This window comes from Aythya fuligula, chromosome 1, assembly GCF_009819795.1.
Source record: "Aythya fuligula isolate bAytFul2 chromosome 1, bAytFul2.pri, whole genome shotgun sequence".
Taxonomy (NCBI): domain Eukaryota; kingdom Metazoa; phylum Chordata; class Aves; order Anseriformes; family Anatidae; genus Aythya; species Aythya fuligula.
This window is the reverse complement of record NC_045559.1, coordinates 78,046,000-78,065,905: the sequence shown is the minus strand read 5'-3', so window position 1 is coordinate 78,065,905 and position 19,906 is coordinate 78,046,000. Positions and strand designations below refer to the sequence as shown.

The following is a 19,906-nucleotide window of genomic DNA, read 5'->3' as shown; positions in this document are numbered from 1 at the left end:
TCCAGTTCAGCTAGAATTGATGCATATTCAAACCAGCTACTTTAATGGTGGTAACAACATACCCATACAGCTACCACTGCATTTAAGACTAGCAGAAAAAGTAGAAGTTACTGATCCAAGCTGCGAGTGCAGTTCAGCCAAAGAAACAAAATCTTGTCAAAGGTTATCTGCTGAAGGGTTTGGTGCCTTTAAATACATGTAAGATAATGGTGCCCACAAGGCTCTAAGCTGAGATCAGTTTCAAAGGAGTTGATGAGGGTAATTTCCAGGTTAATGAATTTACCCAACAACATTTTGTAGTCCTAGTATTAGTGTGTCAATATACCTCATTTTCTAATTTAGGAGAAAGGGGAAATCCAGAACCCTGGGGCAAAGAAAGGGCTAAATTTTCACTTGAAGAAAGCTGAAGTCACCAGAACTACAAGCTAGTGAAAGCTTAGCATTTACTTCTGATTGTCAGAGTAAATGAATCTGTAAACAAATGTTCTATCCGTAGGCGTTTGAATGCAACAACAAGAAGAGTGCTAAGATTTACTCAAGTTCTTAAAATTTTGAAACAAAATAGTAAGCACATACAGTATCTACCTCATTAATGGTAGCCAAAGAGTACAAAGAATCAGTACAATAATTTGTATTAAGTATTTAAAAGCACATCAAATTTCAAAAGGACATTATCTGTTGGCTCTTATTTTCAACCTTCAAGTTGTTCAAAGATACTTTTAATACATAACCATGACGTGTATCTTTGAACTTAAGCACTGCTTAAATGTTAAGCATAAACAGAAGCTCAGCAGCTCTTACCAGAATTGAAAGTGTAGACATGGCTGCTCTTCAGGCCTATTGTCTCAACCAGGCTATTCCTACTGCCAAACCTGACAAATGCAAGTGGAAGTAAAAGCAATAGTGCTTATAATTCTTGGTAGCTGCAAAAGACTTTACCAGTTACCAAATGCTAGCAACTCTTTTTTGTTGTTTTTTTTGTTTGTTTGTTTGTTTGTTTTCCAAATTTATCAAGGTAAGAATAACTCAACAATTATTTTTATCTTCTGTCACTTTGCACCTACTACATCAAGGTCTTCCGATGTTCAACTTTATGCCCAGAGACCATTCAACACGGAATTCAGTTTTCCTGCCTCCCTCCTTGCAAACATTCCTTCTGTCTTCAAAAAGGAGGATCTCTGGAATTCGCCAGTCAGCACTACCTTAGCAAACTATGCTGATCAGCCCAACTGACTGAGCTAACTGCCCATGCAAATATGGGGATAGTAATTTTTGAGGGATACCTTGACTTCAGCAAGTCTCTTGACATGCTCTCTCATAATTTTCTCGTTGCTAGAAACAGACTATATAGACTGGGTAAACATATTGCATATTATGAACCCTAAAAGAAATTAATACACACTGTTGACTTCAGCAGAGGGCTGCAAAGCTTTCAAGGGACTTGGGGAGGAGAAGCTGAGATAACTGGATTTGTTCCAGAGTAAGAAGAGAAAAAAAGCTGAAGTGGAAGGGGATCGTTGTCTTAAACTTCCTAATGGAAGAGCATAGCAGCAATGGGGCCAGACTCTTCTCAGAAGAGCACAGTGATAGGACATGAGGCAAAAGACAAACTGCAATACAGGAAATAATGATTAGCTCTAAGAAATTTCCTTTATTCTTTTTTTGGCATGAAGCTGCTCAAACACCAGAGCAGGTTCTCAGAGAGGCTGTAAAATCTCCATCCATGGGGATAGTCAAAACTCAACTGGACACAGCCCAGAGCACACTGTTCTGACTGGACCCACTTTGAGCAGGAGGTTGGGATCAGATTTCTGAAAGTCCCTTCCAACATGTGACTCTGCAGTATTTACTATAGTAGTTTCTATACATTAGATTTCCAAAAGAGTTAAAAGCAACATAGTAATTACTTACAGTTTGCAGTCATTGCTGTATCGTAAGATACACCCAACTACTTTGATATCAAGCAATTTTCCCTTAACCACAAGACTTTTTCTAGACTTGAGGACATTAAAGATCCTTGTTTAAATTAAATTTTAAATTTAATTTGAAAAGCACACAAAAATACCATTACTAAAACACAAATTGAGCTTACACACTGAATTGTCCATGGAATGAGATCCTAAATGTCACCTGTACAACTCAGTCAAGAACTACTGGCTGGTCATCTCCACCTGCTTGAAGCTTGAACTTCTTTGCTTTTAAGTTAGATCCACAGTTATGCCGTTTACGTTCTTGTGACTTCTTCACCGCTGAATCTTGGACAGTCTCTGAAATAGTCTGAGCATTTTCACTACTTCCTTTTGAAGTTGAAGACTCAGATGGTTTATTCTGTAAGTTATAAACAATTCTATTAAAATTCTAACATTTGTTTTCTTTCTTAGTGTTCCCATGCAAAGGAGAAGATGATGACTAGTTCAAATCCTGTTGATTGTATTATTATACAAAATAAATTGAACAGATGCCAACCTCTTAAAAAAAAATCTCTAATGGAAAGGTATACATATAGCAAGTTGGTACAGATATATTTACCCTGTGAACACTTTTCTTGTTTGTTGTCCCTTGTATTGTGATGTGGTGTGCCTCATTTTTCAGCAGTCCTGCTTTTGGTCCTATCTTCAGGTAGGATATTGTAGCAAATGCCGTGAAGCTGAAGTCTTCCCTGCGTAAATTAAATCAGTTTTATACAGAAGGTTGGAGACAAAGTCAGGATAAAGCATGCAAGTAAAAAACAGGACACATATGTTAACCCTTCTGATTGACGTTCCAAACAGCAGCTTGATTCTGCTTTACCTAGCCAAGTGGATAGTCACTTAATTTAGAGTGAATCTGATCAATGCTTAGCATAGCTTAATTTGTGGACTTCTATAGATATGCAATCTTTTGGAATACATGCAGGAAAACAAGGAAAAAATGTAGAGAGAGTGAGCAGATGACCGACTAGAGTATAAAAAGTCAGCTGCATAAAAGGATGCAAAAAATCTAGTCAAAAAATAAAGGTATTAAATGTTTGATTTGTGCATATTCTTGGAATTTTCTGAAACTATATAAAAAGAAGAAACATATGACACAAAAAACTAGATGACACAAGAAGCACTGCTATTATTTTCACTGTGCTTTCTTAAAATTTCTGAATACCACTCTCCACATTAGCCAGCCTGTCCTGACTTAAACTCTATATGGGCAATCCCATTTGCTTTGCTTACACATGGCATGTAAATAATACTCAATATAAACAGCAGACTTCTCTGGAATGAAGCCTCCTGTGGCCTTCTAACTGCATAAGACACCAACTCTTTAAATTTGTGAGAGATGCAGTGTTTCAAGTACATGTATTCCTACATTTCTATTTTAATATTTTCATGTAGAAATACAGCACTATTTTTTTTATAAATACATTAAACAGAATCACAGAATTACAGAATTAAACACTTCAGAATACAAGACTACAGAACATATCTATTAATATTGTAGAGAAACAACACGGCAATAAAGAAAAATGACTACTAGTTGTTCAAGAAGAAAGGAGTACTGCCATACATACCTCAGATACTGCTGCAGCAGTAAATGGGCAATGATTCTCTCCATTTCCTCTCGAGGGAGCTTTGGTGGAACAACTTCAGCCACCCTTAATTTTGATACACCTTTCCCAGACCATGCATCAACTAACTTCAGTGGAGTGAGTTTCTCACTCATGTTTTCAGCTTGCTCAAGTATCTTGATTAGATCCCTGCAGTACTCTGTGATATCCATTTTCTCAAGTGCTACAAGTAAAAATGACATAATATTAAATTGTAAGTCATCACATATATTTATTTAGATAGTACCCATATGTACATTAGGTGTGTATGTATATACAAGCACTTTTACATGTATAAATATATCTTTCTGTATATGTATATATTTGCCATATAATGCCAATGCTTTAAGTGTTGTTTTTTGTGTTTTGTTTTGTTGTTTGTTTTTTTTTTTTTTTTTAAACTATAATTTAACAAATGGAGCTGTAAGTTTTCATCTGTCCAAGCAGGATATATTTGCAGTGAAATTTACATTTATCTTTCTACTTTGTTATTAAAACACCTGCAAGGATGTTTACAGGTTTATATTACAAATGTTTACATTACAAACTGCCAATTATTTCAAAGAAACACTTCCAAAGCATAATAGTTGTACAGTAGCTACTATATTATTCTGTAGTATATTCTGTACAGTAGCTACTATATTATTCTGCAGCTGGATTCATTTTCCTCACCCATAATATTTATTATGGAAGGATCAGAGGTCAAAGAAAAACTGAGGAACATACTCAAGGCATTTCTTCTCTCAAAACACTAATGGACAAGAGAGAAAAAACGTCACTATACAGATTATCTTAATCATGAATAATTATTACACAGCAATAACACACATATCCAAGCAGAACATAATGATCATGCTTCTACTGCATGATCAAATCATGGCATAGAATTACCCCAAATACCTTCCTCCAATACTAAAAATTAACTGCTGAAAAGGCAGTACTACTCCTAGGTTTCCTCAGACCTCACTTATCTGTCAAGAGACCCTGACGGTAAAGCAGCAGAACAGGACATCTTTCGACTATACTTCACTACATTGCACCTTTAACTCTTGGGTACAAGCAAGATCCATACTTTTTTCAACCTCTGAGCCAAATATAAATTTCACCTAAGCCTTGATTTTGTCAAACAACTTTACTATATAGATAGAACTTTATAATGCAAAAAAAATTAAACATCTTTGTTTTGTCCACTTTACCTCCAAAAAGTATACAAGAAAAAAGAAAGTGTAATTCCCCAGGATGCCTGTGTGCAAAACAACAGAAGAACTTGTGTTCGATGATTGCATTCTACTGAAATCATCCTCTTCTACCATGCAGCCAGGTTTGTTTCAGTTCCTCTCCCGTATTCCACGCATATATGGCCCATATGACTTCCCTCTTATAAACCTAACTTTCTTCTAAAAGAAGAGCACTTGCCAGACAGATGTTGTGCTGTTAGAGCTAGCACACAGAAAAATCCTGAATTAGTGTGTTCAGTGTGCACAAGCCTCACATGCACACTCCTGACAAATTCAGGACTCATGAGCATGCAGCACTGAAATCCTCTGATATTTTACTGCTAAGTCTGAAAGACACCAAGTGTTTGGCATCATGCAAAAAGCCAACCTAGGAGGTATCCTGCTGAACACCCTGTATTTAGCAACACTAAGTCACTGTAAACTGATGTTCATCACAGAAGTTGCACCTTGGAAACAGGCAGTATCTTAAACATGCTTTACATAAGTTGCTTACAGCTTGTTTGAACTAGATTTTTTTTAAGCCAACCTTTTCCATGTTCTTCCTCCTTGTTTGTAAAAACAATTTACTTACAGTTTTCTCTGCAGCAGTTATCACACATTCTGTTGCAGTGTGCAGAATCCCATACTTCATCAAAATGACGGGCTATGAGGACCCGGCGACACCTGAAAGAACACAATAGCAAAGAGGGGCTATGGAAGATAAATTTACACACTTGTGTTACAAATCATAAAAGTGACAAAAGTTCCTCTGGTTAAGCTTGTATCTCAAAACAAGCATAAAGAATTGTCCCAGGTAAATCAGAAGACAAATACTGCAACACAGCATCCCTGTCAGTCATGCTAACAGGAGCAATCAAAATCAATTAGCTTTCAGTAATAGTAAATACTGCACTGGGTACAGTTCTGTTAAAGCAGAAAAATAAGTGTGATCTGCAATTCCAGTAGAATGAAAAAAATCTTCATAATATAAACTGATTCTTAGAACAAGACCAACAAAGGCTGCATTGAGTGCATGAATCGTCTATAACCCAGAAGCGTTTTCCATGATGTATTCAATACAGCCTAGTATAGCAGATAAAGCATTAAACACATCTGGATTCCTCTGTGGTCATTAAACACTGTTACCTTAGAGTAAAAAAACATAGTGTTCCAGTAATTGTTCTGAATGGGATTTGAAATCCAAACACTGTTTGTTGACAGATATTTTATGTCAATGTAACATCTTCCATAACATTATCCTGAAGCTAACAAGCAGCACATCAACATACAGTTATGTGTAAGAGTACACATAGTAAGCAGGTAAACTACAAACCCCAAACTCAAGACTCTGTTACAAAGGCAGTGTCTCTACACTGTGCTGTTTGTTTGTTGTTAAATAGCCTGTAAAAACAAACAACAAAATTAGCCTATTTAAAAACTAAGCAACCAAGCCACTATAGTAACTTACTTGCTTGCATTCTGGCAGTAAGACACCATATCATACAGCTTCTCTTGCCCTACATTTTCCATCACTACCATTGAGCTGATTCTGAATATATCTCCAAAACCATAATACAAAATGCAGTCAGCTTTTTGGTCATCCCTACCTGAAATGCATTAAAACAAACACAAAATGTAGAGTTTAAGCATCTTCTGGTACAAATTCCACTCTCATCTGCATTGGCTTCTGCAGCCCCCATAGAGTACACCACTGTAACAGACTATCAAGCATAATATATCAGCCAACAGAACGGCATGATATAGACTAGAAATAAGATATATTTAGGATAGTCTTCTACAACTACAGAATGAAGCAAACTAAAAATAGTACACAACAAAGATTCTGATTCTTAAAAAAACTAAAATAAAACATTACTGTGATATAAAATCAATGCAATCACCTTTTCCTCACCCTACATCTCTTGGAAAATTCTATCCAAATATGTATTGAAGCCTAATTACTTGATTAAAAGACACTGTGACCTTCAAATATCTCATTATGTATTCATGACAACAAATGAAGAGAGATTTATTTATGATTTGGCAAAATACTCAATTTCAAACCAACTGTGCCTTCTATGGCTGAACTTAAATCACCTCTTCCTCCCTGATGATGTAATGGGTGCCCTCCTGATGTTTGCAAGGCCTTGAGAGCTGAGAAGGCCTGAAGAACTAACACTTTCTAGGAGTTTAATATAAAACAGAAAGGAACTACTTCACTTGGATAGGTAGTTGGGGGAAAAAGGCAAGGTTCAGAAGCTAAGTGATACATTCAGGCAGGTGAGTAGCAGTGCTTAATGGCCCTCCACCCCCTGCAGAAGAATTCCATTTAAATAAAGTTATGTACAAAGGAAGCAGATAAAAGCTTGTTGAAATCACCCTAAACTGATAAACACTGTGAAGTAACTATTTAGCACCCGTAATACCCCTGCCTCACCTATCTCTATACTTCCTGTTACATTCAGCACTATCTAAAACTAGCCAGATTCTAGTGTAAGCATATACAAACTCCCACAAACTTTGATGGCTCTTTAATTTCTTCAGCCAACATTGAAGCCAAGTTCTGTAATACAGGCAGAGTTAACATCTCAACCTATTCGCCTTCTTGGTCCTTCCTTCCCTTTTTTTCCTGTGTGAAGGCTTTCCTTCACACATCTGTATTTGAAAAAATAAGTAAGCACAAGCTTAAAAAAATCCAACATCCTTCAACAACAAAAAACACAACTTTTTTTTTTTTTTTTTTTTTTTTAAAAAAAAAAAGCTACACCAGCTGTTTAGTGCTGCTATACACTGGTCAACCCTTAAAATTCCAACCCTCAGGCTCCTCATCCCACTTATTTTTCTGTGGCCAGTAAAATTCAGAGAGATCATACATCATCTAGAGAAAAATCTGAGCAGATTTTGCATCCCAGTTGCTATGCAAATAAAACAATATATTTTCTGTGACTAATCTAATCAATGTCACATTAGGGAACTATTCTGGTATGCCACAGATGACACAAAAATCAAGTAACTCAAAAAAATGCTGAGTAAAGGACTAAATATTCAGTTATTTTTGCTACACTACAGTACAGAGGCCTCAGATCATGAATGTTTTTTGTATCTGCTTTAAAGACTAAATAGAGGCACAGTGGCATTATACACTTTGTAGCCCAAATCACAGACAGGACACTGCACACATATCTAAAATGAAAGAACAATTCTACTGGTTAAATAGATGTCAACTGATGCTTTGCAAACGCTGTTTCCTACAATACCTGCACGTCCACTCTCTTGATAGTAGTTCTCCATTGACTTGCTCATAGAATGATGAATTACAAACCTCACGTCAGGTTTATCAATTCCCATGCCAAAAGCAACAGTTGCCACTACAACCTGAAATAAGATTAAGAAACCATCAAGGTACTAAAACACAATTTTTTTAAATGAGACAGAAGTCTATGAAAAGTATCTACTTAACCTGGATTTGATTTGCTGCCCATCCTTTATGAACTTTGGTCTTATATTTAGCATCCATATTTGCATGGTATGTCCCTGCCTTGATTCCCAGTTTCTGCAGACTCATAGTAACTTGCTCAGAGTCCTTCTGAGAAAAGCAGTACACTATTCCTGCACAAAAGTGAAAGATGCTTTATCGTAATGTCTTCAAAAATATTAAAAAACAATAAAACAATCCCCAATACTTAAGGAGAAAAAAAAATTAAAAAATTATTAACTTAAATAAAAATCAGTAAATGGTCCTCATGCCTATTCAGTATGTGGTATTGGTAGCCATGAATGGAATTTAAATAATCAATTTGAAAAAGACAAAATAGGTAAAAGGTAATATAAAAGTCCTCCTAACAGGCTTCTTGAACTATTCAAAAAGTGGCTTACCTATCTTTTAGGGTTTTCTCCTACTACAGAAACAGAGTTCAGTCTCCAGCTTTGGCTTGTAGACTGAAGAGAAAATATGGATGCCAATCTGCATAATCATGGCAGTATTCTGTCAATATTCAAGGTAGACAATGCTTGTTAGTGCTTATGTAAAGTGGTTCCTTTATTAAAGAGGTCCATCATGTCCTTTTGTAATAAGTTTGTAATAATTTCAGTGCAGTTCTGTACACAGGGAGCTGACCATCACAGCCACAGAGTTCTACAGCAGAGACAGGGATTGACTGCTGCTCCAGAAAACTGTGTCCTGTTGCCTTTATAATATGACTGCCCTCTTGATTTGCAGTACGTAATTCTACTGGTTGCATAAAGTCCAGCTTTTACAGTTCTACCTTCATCACAGAAACACAATTCACCCCATCATCCATCCACTGAGTAATACATTCATTTTATGATCAAATATGAAAAAGAACTGTTAAAGGTATTAAGTACACTAACACAGATATTATATGGGAAAGAAGTAAGAACATAGACAACTTTGAGACTTGTTTTTACTGTCTTAAAATTTGCTATTATTCTTACCTATGTAAACATTGTTCTACTTAAGTCAACATTATATTTAATACTTCAGAAGATACAAGTAAACAGTAAAGAATGAAAAGATTAATTACTCAAGGTAGGGATCTTATTAAGTTTCATCTCCTTTAGCATTGGTTGTTCAATGTAAGGTGAAAGTGGAATTTCTCTATATGTTTCTCCATATGTTTCTATATGATCATTTGAAGTCATTCCTATAATGCTGAAAATTATAAATAATAACATGCTTCTACACTGTTTACCTGAGAGCCCTTTGTATCTTCCATTAATGACCTTAACAATGTCCTCGATGAAATCTTCATTACTTGAAGGTTTATGCCGAACCTCAAAGGAAAATACATGTGTCAGAGTTCTTCAAGTTGGTAAAGTCTGTCAGACAATTCTATCACCCTACTTCTCCCAGTATAATGAATACAACTGCTCTGTTGTTTAACCAAAATTACCGTACTTTGATTATAAAGAGAGAGATTACATCTCAAAAGCCCATAGAAAAAAAAGCCCACAAATTTTCCCATAAAGAACAATGAAAGAAGATACAGACAGACAGAAAATACAGTACAACACAATAATTCACACCTTTTTGCAATGATATGACATACTTTCCAATAGGTTGCAGCAGTCTGAGCCTGCTGCCCACCTCTCACCCATACACAGCCTTATCTGTGAAGCCTTGCTCACAGAGAACTGGGCAGCCCACATTCCTATGCAGATGACTGCAAGTTCAAATCAAGTCATTAAACAACACCGTCATTAAGTTGCAAACTACATATTATGAAAATGGATAATTGGCAATCTATCCTGAAATTCATCAGCTGTAACTTACAGAATATAAGAAGACTGTGATGCAGTTCAACAAACAGATAATAAAAACATACCTCATAGTAAAGATTGGGCCGGTTGAAAGACGCCGTAAAAGTAATGCATTTCTGAACATGCAAAATTGTCTGAGCATCCTTTAAAACATGATTTGTAGCAGTTGCAGTTAACCCAATCAAGGGAGCATTGGGAAACTGTCTTTTCAAGATACCAAGGGACTTGTAGTCTAAGCAAGAATACAAAAAGGGGAAAGAAAAACGTCTTATCCTACAGATCCAAAGTTTAAAAAAAATATATTCACCTTGATAGTATTAGATGGGATAATAATGCAATAAATGTTGCTGATATTACTATTACTGCTAGTTACCACAGAGCTAATTTACATATCAAACTGAAGTAATAAGAAGGTTCTACTTAAAATTACTTTCTCTTCTAATTGAATTTTATAAAAGTCACAATTCAAAAGGCAAAACACTGAAATAGAACTCATTAAAAATTATAAAAATTTAAGTGGCATTGCATTAACCAACATTCAGATTATTTTGCAGGTATATTTTTAAGAATAGTTGTGTTTGTTGTTGTTTTGTTTTTTTGTTTTGTTTTGTAAACACAGCTTTGATAAGAAACAAGCAATGCGGAATTTGAAAAAAATACTGAATAAAGACTATACTCAGGAAATATTTTAAAGGCTCAGTGCTGACAATGACTTGTTGCCTCCAAACAGAAATGCAGTCAGAGACACATATCCAAATTCCACATCGCCTGTTTCACTTGCACCAGCTCTTTGCTCAGACACTTTTTTTTTTTTTTAAATCAAAACTGCAAAGGTTGACTTCACAGTTATTTTTGCTCCAAATCAAAGTTTTTCTTTTAAAGGCAAAGAGACAGTAAGTTAGTTTTCTGACAAGATAAGAAACCATCTGAAGCACCTTTTCTTTCCCCAAAAATCAAGAACATTTATTTCAAACTGCTTTAGAAGCAATTAAAATATATCACATGAATTTCCAAAATATTATCATCACCTCTAATGCAGATATCTTATCAGATCATGATCCTTGGCATCCTAGAATTAAATTCTTTACCTCACCCACAGCGTTAACAGAGTGGTATAAAAAATTACCCATTTTTTTTCCTGTAGCAGATTAAAGATGACTGTACTGGCTGTATTACAGGAGGCAGCCAAAAACAGTTTCATTAGCAGCTTTTCATGATACTGACAGCAAAATGTACAATGAAATTGCTGCAACTTGCATGAACTTAGCTCTTGGACAATGACAGAGTCATTTGTTAATTAAAGTCCTTGAGCTAACACAGATTCTTGCCATACCTAAATATGGAAGTACTTCTTCAACACATGAAGAAAGAACTTGTCTTTATTCCAGGCCTAACTTAGTATTTATTGATGCCTGAATAACACTGCAAACTGGATTACTAATGAGCATACCAGGCCTGAAGTCATGGCCCCACTGACTACAACAGTGGACCTCATCTACAGCAATGCGAGCAAGACACCCTGCTTGATAAGCTTTCTCTAGCTTTGACATGAACATTTTGCTTTTTGCAATCTTCTCCGGGGTCACATAAATGAGCTTCAGTTGTGAATTTCTTTTTAGCATTTCAGTATGAACCCACTTCACATGTTCCTGTTCAAAACAAAAGGAGAAATCAGGGGCGAACAAACTAGTGCAACACACAGAAGTTGCTTACTGCTAAGATTCTTAAGAGGTTATTAACAATTCATACGGGGGTGATTAACAGAGACTGATAAACTGTTGCATAGTATTTATTGCTACTGTAAGTCTTTGCAGCAGATCACTACATATAAAACATTCATTTTAATACTTGGAGAATTTGTTGCAGAACTTTGAAAAAGCAAACTACTGAAAGTTTGTCTTAGTTTCAGCATGTTCTATCTGCATTTTCCCATTAAGCTATAATGTACCAAAAAAAACTGTGGTACTACAAGTACCAACCGTAACTTCTATTACTGAATTTTCAAAGTGCTCTACCTCAAAGCTCACTCTAAGTTTGGCAAGTTGCATCAGGCCACTTACCTACCAAACCCACTCTCGTGTGCAATTTAATGACTACGACCTCCTGGCAATCAGGAAAAAAAGTATTTCACTATAAAAAGAAATTGACTAATAACAGACCGGGAAATACATTGCTTGCTGGTCTCAGGATCAGTTTACCATCCCAAAGTAAGATAAGTAAAAGCCTGCATTCCTCACCATGTCAGTACTAGATAATAATGATCACCTCCCCTAACCTTCTTTCAAACCTAGAAACTGAGTAAAAACATAGAATAAACACCAAAGGTAACTCACATCCTTTAAATAGCCCCATGAAATCCATTTATTCCCTGAAATATGTTGGCTTAAATGTGTTCTTGTTATTACAACAGGAAAACAAGAAATTTCCATGAGCCAGCAGTGTGCCCTGGTGGCCAAGAAGGCCAATGGGATCCTAGCGTGCATTAAAAGGAGCGTGGCCAGCAGATCAAGGGAGGTGATCCTCCCCCTCTACTCTGCCCTGGTCAGGCCTCACCTTGAGTACTGTGTCCAGTTATGGGCTCCCTGGCACAAAAAAGACAGGGATCTCCTGGAAAGAGTCCAGCGGAGAGACACAAAGATGATACGGGGCCTGGAGTATCTTCCCTATAAGGAAAGACTGAGAGACCTGGGTCTGCTCAGCCTTGAGAAGAAGAGACTGAGGGGGGATCTTACCAATGTTTACAAATATCTTAAGTGTGGGAGACAGAGGAATTTGGCCAACCTCTTTTCAGTGGTTTATGGGGACAGGACAAGGGGCAGTGGTCAAAAAGATGGATCACAGGAAGTTCTACACCAACATGCAAAAGAACTTCTTCACAGTGAGGGTGACGGAGCACTGGAACAGGCTGCCCAGGGAGGTTGTGGAGTCTCCTTCTCTGGAGATACTCGATGTCTGTCTGAACGCCTACCTGGGCAACCTCCTCTAGGGAACCTGCTTTGGCAGGGGGGTTGGACCTCATGAACTCTTGAGGTCCCTTCCAACCCCTACATTTCTGTGATTCTGTAATGCAATAACTCAATCACGTTATCCATACCGCAGCATATATCTCTCAAGATACTGTTGACAGAATAGCATTAGATGCTAAAACTGTGCCATTCATTCAGCATTCATAAATAACACAGAGGCAAGACACCAGCATATATTTCATAAAAAGGCATCAAAATTGGGCAGTTAAACATACCTTACTGCTTGAAGCATTTAATAAAGTTGCAGAAATGCCAAGATGTTCCAGAACCATGAGTTGATCTTCCATAAGTGATATCAAAGGACATATCACGAGTGTGAAACCTGTAACAATAAATTATTTGTGGCATCTGAAGCCTTGTTTGAATGGTGTTCTCTCTAATACATTTAAAAACGGGCAAACAAAAAAAACTATTGCATCAATCCTGTTCTGTAAGAACTGCCCAACAGGCACTTAAACTTCATGCTTAGTAGCAGATTCCTCTCCTAGACAGATAAGGGAGCGATAGGTCACATAGGGATAAATTTGATCAACTGTCTTTGACATGAACGTTTTCTTAGACCACAAACAACTGTGCTACAGAGTATAAGAACTAATATACAAAGCAAAGCAAGTTAGATTCACAGCTGTGTCATGAGGTAACACATAACTAAGCAATGCTAAGTATTGGTAGGTTAGATTTTTTCAAACAATTGGATGGGTTATTAAAAAAAAAAAAAAGTTTGAAAACTACAATGAATACTTGTTTTTACAAATGAATACACAGACTGTCTCCCAAATAATCTGGATCTAAAGCTGCTACTACTCCTTAAAATAAATAAATAAAAAAGAACAAAACAAGTATTTCCAGTAAATCTTCCCCTCAAATCTTCACTCTTTCCCCCAACCCCATACTGTGATATCAGACTCCAATGTAACATGCATTCTTCATATAACTACAGAAGAGAGTAACTATATCAAATTGTTCATATATTGTTTCCTCCCTTTACATACCATCAGAACAGACAGCCGGTAACTGATAACAAAGGCTCTTTCCACCACCTGTAGGCATGACAAGAAATACATCCTTTCCTGACATTACAGCATTTACTGTTTCAAGTTGCAAGGACCTGAACTTCTGGAGTTTAAACTTGCTCTGCAATGCAGTTTTTATCTTCTCATACCATGGAAAATCTGTTAAGAAAAAAAAAAAACAAACAACCATGCATTTTATAACTACTTTCTTAAAACACAAGGAACGGTAATTTACATATACAATAACGAGATCTGAAAGTGATGTAATTTCACATACATGAACGTGTTCAAAGATTCAATAAGGGCACACATTAGCTTCCTAATTTACAGAGATCACAGCTAAGTTCCAAAGTTCTCTGAAAACAAGAAAAGCTTCCCAATGATTTCAGCAAGCTTTATACCGAGACCAAATTTAGCTGTACTTCTTATTTTATATGTAAATATGCAGCATCTGATTAAAAAGGTGTTAGGTTTTGAAGCTTAGAAGGAGAGAACGAGGCACAAAGACACGCAAAACATAATCAATCTCTTCAATAGCAGTGATTTGCAATTACGAAGTATCAATATGTGCATAATGTTTTACCAAACTTGGACAAATATAGGTTAGACTACAAAATCAATTTCATTAAAAAACAAACAAAACAAAAAGCTACATATAATAGATACAGGCAGGAACTAACAATGCACTTCCGAATTACATGTGAAGTAGAAGAGGAGGAAAATAATAAGAAGATCTAAATTGAATTTGCCAGGAATTACAGTCGAGACCCACCAGCTATCTAGGACTTCAGTTAATGTTTAATTTTAAAGATGGCACTTCCAAAAGGAGAGCAGACCTCACACCACCATGGGACACTTGTAAGTAGAGCCAACTCTACTGAAATAATGCATGCTACATGATTTTCAGCAGTCAGCATCCATCTAATTTGCATCATTAAGTAAAATGGTGGGGCTAAATAACCCACAGGAGAAACCACCCATTCAAGCAAAACAAAAAAAAACAAAAAAAAAACAGAGAGACAGTGCAAAGTATCTTCAGGAGTGCAAGACTTATTAACAAATCTAGAAAATATCCAGACTAATTATTCCCTGATTATTTTGGATCTAAAAATAAGTATTGCAATACATGCAGATTTACTCTTGGATTCTTTTAGCTACTCCAGTCAAGCTGTGACTTCGCAGCAAGAATAAAAGTAGTTATATAAAGAATAAAAGTAGTTATAACAGGCCATTATTGTCATAATTCTGTCCATAAGAACTCAGATTAGTATTAAGGAATGTCCAGTGAGGTAAGTACAAATATTAACCCATGTAATTAAGATGACAGGCCACCCAGCTGAACAAAATGAAATGGAACAATATCATTATCCAAACAAAACTCTGTATGAACACATTTTTCCCATACTGAATTAGATTACTTCTGTGCTAGAATATTTGAATTTGACTCTTCAAACCTTTTTTGTTCCACGCTTCAGCTGAGGTTTCAATTTCTTTACTTCCCCCTGCCTCCAAGTCTCCTGAAGACTTCTTTATCAGCCCTTTTAACATTGTCTTCTTCTGAATAAGTTCCTGTTGTTTATCCAGAAGCTCCTGAATCTGCATCTCCACTGCCTGCAGCTCATTTTCAATGGAAAGCAATTCCTCCTCTAGCACTGAAGAGAAAACAGGGTGAAGGCAAAATAGTCACTACTAATCACAGTTTTAAAGGGCATTGTATTTCACACATTGATCAAGAACAAACGAAATTAAAAATAAACAGCATCTAGAGAAAAAGACAGCATGATAGGCCTACCAGTTAAGTTTACACCATCTTAATCTTTGTACATACCACATAAAAATACTTAGCAAGGCTTAACAACATATGTGGTTTTATATGACCTATTAATTTAGGAACTATATACTCTAGGTTGTCATCTCCAATACAGTGTATGAGAGATATGCAACATAACTAATAAAAAATCACCTTAACCTAATTTCTCAGAAGTGGTGTCTCACCAGAGAAACTCTTGCCATTATCTTATTTTCTCCAGATGTATGTTGAGCAATGAAAAGCAAATTGCATTTGCCTGATATTAAAGCTGAAACAGCTTCAATGAGCACAAAAGCAGTACTCCAGCCATCCAGCCATTTGCAATGTGAGCACAATGTTAGCACATTTTTAGCAGAAATCATTTACATGTAAGAATCAACATTAAACTCAGCAAGCAAAGGTCTTCTGAAGATGGAAATGGGGGTAATAGCAGAAAGCTTTATTTCTTGCACCCAGATCTCCCTTTTCATGCAGAACCAGAGCGTTTGCTAAATGTCAAGGTTTGAACATGGAGGACAAAAGCTTTTACACACACTGTTCAAATCTGAAAAAGCTGAAGCAAACACTCCCCAAAAGGCTGACTTACATAAGTGAATGCTTGGCAGGGATTTGCCTTTTTACATCCCTATGTGCATCTGTGTGAATTATGGATTGTGTTCTAGAACTCAAGCCCCCAGGTTAAAAGTTATTAACATTTAACGCATACCACCACTTCAGAGACAGGTTGAAAAAGAAAAGACATTTCTTATGCTTTTCTTTTTTTTTTTTTCCTCCATAATAACTGGTTTTGGTCTAAACATAGCAGATATGATAATTTGCTTATGGGAGTAAAAATCATTCATATGGAAAAAGATATTCTCATTATAAATGGCACAAAATGGGGATACTTGTCTTCCAAAATGCCCACTTTCATTCAGCAGGAATGAGTTGAAAGTGTCTTAAAATATGAAGCATACTGTCAAAGCACTGAAAGCCAAGTCATTTGGCCAGATACACCTACTTAAATTTTAGTTTTTAATCCAAGAAACAAAAAGTTATTCAGTTCAAAAAAAAAAAAAAAAAAAAAAAAAAAAAGCAGGAGGCCTGGACCAGGTGATCTTAAAAGGTCCCTTCCAACCCAAACCATTCTACCATCCTATGAAAAGACCTTTTTCTTCACATCTGAAGTATAGAATCACAGAATGGCTCAGGTTGGAATGGATCTTAAAGACCACCCAGTTGCAAACCCCCTGCCATGGGCAGGGATGCCACCCAGTAATCAGGTTGCCCCGGGCCTCATCCAGCCTGGCCTTGAACACCTCCAGGGATGGGACATCCATAACCACTCTGGGCAGCCTGTGCCAGTGCCTCACGACCCTCTGAGAGAAGAATTTCCTTCTGACCTCTAATCTAAATCTCCCCTCTTTCAGTTTAAAATCATTCCCCCTTGTCCTATCATTATCTACCCAAGAGTCCCTATCCATCCTTTTTATAAGACCCCTTTAAGTACTGAAAGGCTGCGATGAGGTCACCCTTCTCTTCTGTAGGCTGAACATCCCCAGCTCTCCCAGCCTATCTTTGTAGGAGAGGTGCTCCTGCCCCTTGATCATCTTTGTGTCCCTCCTCTGGACCCAATCTAAAAGCTTCACATCCTTCTTGTGCTGGGGGCTCCAGACCTGGACGCAGCACTCCAGGTGGGGCCTCACAAGGGCAGAGCAGAGGGGGACAATCACCTCCCTTGACCTGCTGGCCACTCCTCTTTTGATGCAGCCCAGAATGCAGTTGGCCTTCTGGGCAATGTGTAACAACACAGACCTGACACACTCCTTTCTGCATACATTAAATTCATATAAAGAACAATAAATAACATCATGTGATCTAGTCCGTTAGCCAAAAGGCAGCAAAATGAACACACTGAATACTAATTTTGGATTACCTGCAACAGCTGCCATCTCTGGAGATTACAGAAGGCTATCCTCAGGAGAATTTGCTTAACCAAACTGTCACTAATAATAATGAAAAAAAAAAAAAACACAACATTACTAATCCTTCTACATTTAGAACAAATCTACTGCAAGAAATTTTTCATTAATATATAAGGTGTTAGTATAACAGGTTAAGTATAGGTTCATTTAATCTGTCCATAATAAAAATATCCAACTACATGACAACACACTTTTTTCCCTTCTGCAAAAAGGACAGATAAGAAGTCATAAACAGATCCTAAGGCTACACAGAGCTTACCAGCCTTCCAATGAAACCATGTGAATTTTGACCAAAACTTAAATTTTACAAAACACTCTCTCTTCCTTCTTAATAGATGAATGGTGTAATATAGACCAGTCATTGACCTCCCCTAGGCCTACCTTTTTTGGTTCTCTTCAACAACTACTTTACAGAAAAATCAGAACAATTACATTCTGTCCATTAGAAAAGTATCCACCATAATACCTAGAGGATACTCACCCAAAGAAGGTGAAAGGGAGCTAATTCAGTGGACCAGCACTAGAAGCTGATCTGTATCCTACCTATTTTACTGTGTTCCTACAAATGGTGGAAAAATACATACATAAACAAAGAACATGCAAATAAAGGACCGAATTTGTCAGAAGAATCTGTATGCAAAACAAAGTCCCACACTTCAGACAGAAGTTGATAGGATAATTCAGCAGTTTCCACGTCACCCACAAAATCAGAGTTACAGTCCTGTCTTTCTACCACCTGTCACTTGCACAAAAGCATCTGGAAATGTTTGCTTCTCCAAAATACAGAGCAGGTAGGGACATACAAAAAAATCAGTAGCTACAGAACTGACAATCTGCAAATGCAATACACTATTTCTGTTCCCTCCAGATAAATGCAATAGTCACAAATATCACCAGACTGATAGCTCATAAGCCATTTTCTTATCCAAAGTGTGGGAAGCAAATTAAAGTTACCTATAGTTCTCCTCTATTGCGCTGAGGCTCTGTAAGCTGTTAGTTTAGATTCTGCCTCTAAAAGACATAGCTCAGCATACCTTCCAGCTGATTCTATAACAGCACTGCCAGCAAAGTCCCCACCTACCCTTTGACTCCTCAAAAATGCAGCTCCTAAGGAGCTGAATAAAGATGAACTCATACCTTAGGAGCTTTTTTGGACAAAAGGCAAGTGAAAGCATTGTGCCCCTTAGGCAGCTTCACCCCACTGTACGAACAGCTGGTTACTACCACATCCCGTTAGAGCTTTTTGTAAGCAGCCTGCTGGGGAGGCAGAAGGCCGCTATGCAAACAGGCGGTGGCCACAGCTATGACAAGCTGGGAACCAGCGTCACTTGTCACCCTGCGGCTCAGCGTCCTGGCGCTGGGAGCTCCCTCACTCCCCTTCCCTCCAGCCCCCAACTCTGAGGTACCCCCTGTGCAAGGGGCACGGTGCACACGGAGCCCAGCCCATCACGGAACCATTCAGGATGGGAAAGCCCTCCAAGATCATCTGCTCCAACCATCACCCAGTGTCACCCAGTAAACCATGTCCCACAGCACCACGTCCAGCCTCTCCTTGCACACGGTGACTCCACCACCTCCCCGGGCAACCCGTCCCAGTGCCTGACTGTTCTTTATGAGCAGAAGTGTCTCCTCATTTCCAACCTGAACCTCCCCTGGCGCAGCCTGAGGCCATTCCACGTACTCCATCGCCTTCACAGCCGAGGAAGCGCCGCTCACGCGACGCAGCAGCAGGGCACAACCTGCGGGCAGCCCCCACACCCCGGCGAGCACCCCATAAGCCCCCGACTGAAGAACCAAATTTATTTCTTCTTAAAGCCGAACTCACGTCGCAGACCAGCACTCAGCCCGGCCGTTCCCAGGCCCACCCGCACCTCCAGCCGCCCCCGCTGGAGCCACCTCGGCGCTTACAGCCGCGGCCCCAAAACAGCCCGAAACGGCCCCAAAACGGCCCCGATGGCTGCCGGGCTCCGCCTCTTCCGCTGCCGGCCTCCTTCCAGCCGGCGGCGAGGCGCAGGGGCT

The 19,906-nt window shown here is 38.0% G+C and overlaps 1 protein-coding gene across 2 annotated transcripts; it reads right to left on the bottom strand.

Moving 5' to 3' along the window:
• Positions 1-1,625: 1,625 nt before the first annotated feature.
• On the bottom strand, positions 1,626-19,838 carry RECQL (RecQ like helicase). Of its 2 annotated transcripts, none has more exons than XM_032184964.1 (15): positions 19,713-19,838; positions 17,839-17,908; positions 15,568-15,765; positions 14,093-14,272; positions 13,316-13,422; positions 11,525-11,723; positions 10,140-10,306; positions 9,507-9,588; positions 8,255-8,403; positions 8,052-8,169; positions 6,263-6,401; positions 5,387-5,478; positions 3,542-3,761; positions 2,530-2,659; positions 1,626-2,328 (listed from the first exon to the last, which is right to left on the bottom strand). In XM_032184964.1, the coding sequence occupies exons 2-15, from the start codon at positions 17,852-17,854 to the stop codon at positions 2,140-2,142; spliced, it is 1,986 nt and encodes a 661-aa protein (XP_032040855.1). In that variant the 5' UTR covers positions 17,855-17,908; positions 19,713-19,838; the 3' UTR covers positions 1,626-2,139. The 2 variants fall into 2 exon arrangements, with proteins under 2 accessions (XP_032040855.1, XP_032040862.1); XM_032184971.1 differs by lacking the exon at positions 19,713-19,838 and adding an exon at positions 19,529-19,685.
• Positions 19,839-19,906: the final 68 nt, after the last annotated feature.